At 50.2% G+C, this 2,469-nt stretch overlaps 2 protein-coding genes across 2 annotated transcripts in view; both read left to right on the top strand.

Annotated features, from left to right (window-relative positions):
- LOC119591228 (uncharacterized PE-PGRS family protein PE_PGRS10-like) lies at positions 1-1,339 on the top strand (the record flags this gene model as incomplete). Its single annotated transcript, XM_037939938.1, is given in 2 exon segments — positions 1-1,255; positions 1,314-1,339. Coding segments are annotated over 2 exon segments (978 nt in total).
- A 2-nt stretch (positions 1,340-1,341) lies between these two features.
- LOC119591015 (zinc finger protein 512B-like) overlaps positions 1,342-2,469 on the top strand; it is a 5,358-nt gene continuing 4,230 nt past the window's right edge. Inside the window, exons 1-2 of the mRNA XM_037939744.1 lie at positions 1,342-1,747; positions 2,014-2,124. Coding sequence (XP_037795672.1) covers positions 1,354-1,747; positions 2,014-2,124 — 505 coding nt within the window. The 5' untranslated portion in view covers positions 1,342-1,353. The remainder of the gene's footprint in view (positions 1,748-2,013; positions 2,125-2,469) is intronic.

The raw sequence follows: 2,469 nt of genomic DNA, 5'->3' as shown, positions 1-2,469 counted from the left end.
AGGGGTTTTGATGGTGGATTCGGTGGCCTTGATAGTGGATTAGGTGGGTTTGATCCTGGATTTACTGGATTTGATGGCTTAAGTGGGGCCGGTAACATAGATGGTGGATTGGGTGGTTTTGATGGCGGATTAACCGGTTTAGAAGGTGGATTAAGTGGATTCAGTGGTGGAATCTCTGGTCTCGACGGATTAGGTACCTTTGATGCTGGTTTAACCGGTTTCGAAGGTGGACTTAGTGGATTGGATAGTGGATTAGGTGGTTTTGATGGTGGAATAGGTGGATTCGACGGTCTCGATGGTGGAATGATAGGCATAAGTGGATCAGGCGGTGGATTAAGCAGCCTAGATGGACTGAGTGCTCTAGACGGCCAGCTGAGTGGATTTGATGGAGGACTGACAAGCTTTGACGGTGCCATCGCCTCTGCTCTTGTCGGTGGAGTGGCAGACGGATTAGGTGGAGCGGGAAGTGGATTTGCGGGTTCCGGAGGTGGAGCGGGAAGTGGATTAGGTAGCGGGGCGGACTTTGGTGTATCCGGTGGAGGAGTAGGGGGCCAGGGCGGACTGAGTGCGGGTGGAGGACTTGCAGGCTCCTTCACCGCTGCAGTCCCTGGCGGAGGCGATGTTGGCGTTGGACTTCCTCGGGGAGGGGCTGTTAGTCCCGGAGGCGGCGGGGGGGGCGCCGCTGGCCCTGGGTTGCCCGTCGGAGGCGTGGCCGATGGCGCTGGTAGCCTTCTTGGTACATCCTTTGGCGTTGGTAGCCCTGTTGATACCTTTGGCGTTGGTAGCCCTGTTGATACATCCGTTGGCATTGGTAGCCCTCTTGATACATCCGTTGGCGTTGGTGGCCCTATTGATACATTCGTTGGTGTTGGTAGCCCTATTGATACGTCCTTTGGCCTTGTTGATACCCTAGTTAGTGTTGATAGCCCTGTCGCTGCCTCCCTTGGTACTGGTACCCCGACTGATGCCTCCATTGGCATCGGCAGCCATGGCGATGCCTCAGTTGGTATTGCTGATGCATCCGTTGGAGGTCTCATCGGCAGCCCTGTCGACGTCTCCGCTGGTCTGGATGGGTCTGGCGCCCTCACAGCAGACCCTGCTGCGGGGTCGATCAGTACTGGGAGCACGGGTACTGTTGTTTCTGGCAGCCCCGGGGGTGCTAGCGCCCCCGCTCCAACCCTCAAAAGCTTCATGAATTTCGGAAGCCCCGTCAGTGTTGGCACATCTGCAAGTGCTGCAGGCTCTATGACAGTTGGTAGTTCTGTCAGCATTAGTGCTCCTTTAAGTGTTGAGAGTGCTATGATTATTGGTAGCCCTGTCAGTGTTAGCAGTCCTCTGAGTGCTGTGAGTTCTATGACAATCGGCAGCCCTGTCACTGTTAGCAGTCCTTCGGGCTTTAAGAGCACGATGACAATTGGCAGCCCTGTAAGCGTGAGTTCTCCCGCGCAGACTACAACCACAGTCGTTAGCGGACCCGAGAGTGCTAGCAGTCCTCCAAGGATTGGAACTTCTACACATGTTACAGGCACTGTGGGTATTGCTAGTCCTGCAAGTGTTAGTAACGCTAGAAGTGTAGGAACATCCGCAAGTGTTGCTGTTGGCAGCCCTGTGAGCGTTAGTAGTACAGCAAGTGCTGGAAGTGGAGGAAGTGTCAAGAGCATCATGACAGTTGGCAGCCCCGTGAGCGTCGGCAGCCACGGCGTCACGACCGCAGGCACTGTCTTCACCCATGGCAGCAGAGGTCGAGGTGAATGCAATATTTCCCGACTTTCTCAAACAATTATGTAATTTTGAATCTTATATCTTTTTCTGTATTTTTGTTACTAATATTATTGTTACTGTGCTCATTAATACTACTGTTTATATTACTATGAACACTACTACTATAATAATTATCAACAAACAATTCTTACCATCATAATTACCCTTTTCATCACAACAATCACCACCAACCCTGCGCTTACTCTCTGCATGTGGGTCCAGCCTCTGGTTCTAAATCGCCCTCTGTTGCAGGCGATGGTGACCACGGCAGCAGGAGAACCAGTGGTTCCTTTAGCATCACGAAGGCCCACGTGACACACGTTGGCACCTTCGAAGGCCGTGACATTATAGATCACATATTTGGTGAGTACTTACATAATATTAGAATGTACGCGAGGTGGAGAGAAGGTGTCATTTTCTGTGTTTATTTGCAGAGGGATTTAAGCAATGTTGAATCTGAAACGCTGTGAAATCTAGCAATAGCTATGTGTTTCTCTTGATATAGATTTTTCTTAGATTATTATTTTAGGGAGAAGTGCTAAAAATATAGCTTTGGTTTACTTGAATTTCCAGTAATAGTAAAAAGAGCCTTTCGATGAGTGGTTTGCCACATACCAACTTTCCTCACGTCAAGAGTAAATTTCCAACAGTGGGTGTGGTAAGAAAAAATGCATATCGTGACACATGAAGCTTTGCTTATTGTGAAAC

This window comes from Penaeus monodon, chromosome 28 (genome assembly GCF_015228065.2).
Source record: "Penaeus monodon isolate SGIC_2016 chromosome 28, NSTDA_Pmon_1, whole genome shotgun sequence".
Classification (NCBI taxonomy): domain Eukaryota; kingdom Metazoa; phylum Arthropoda; class Malacostraca; order Decapoda; family Penaeidae; genus Penaeus; species Penaeus monodon.
Note: the sequence above shows the minus strand (reverse complement) of the source record. Positions and strands in the feature narration are given on the sequence as shown.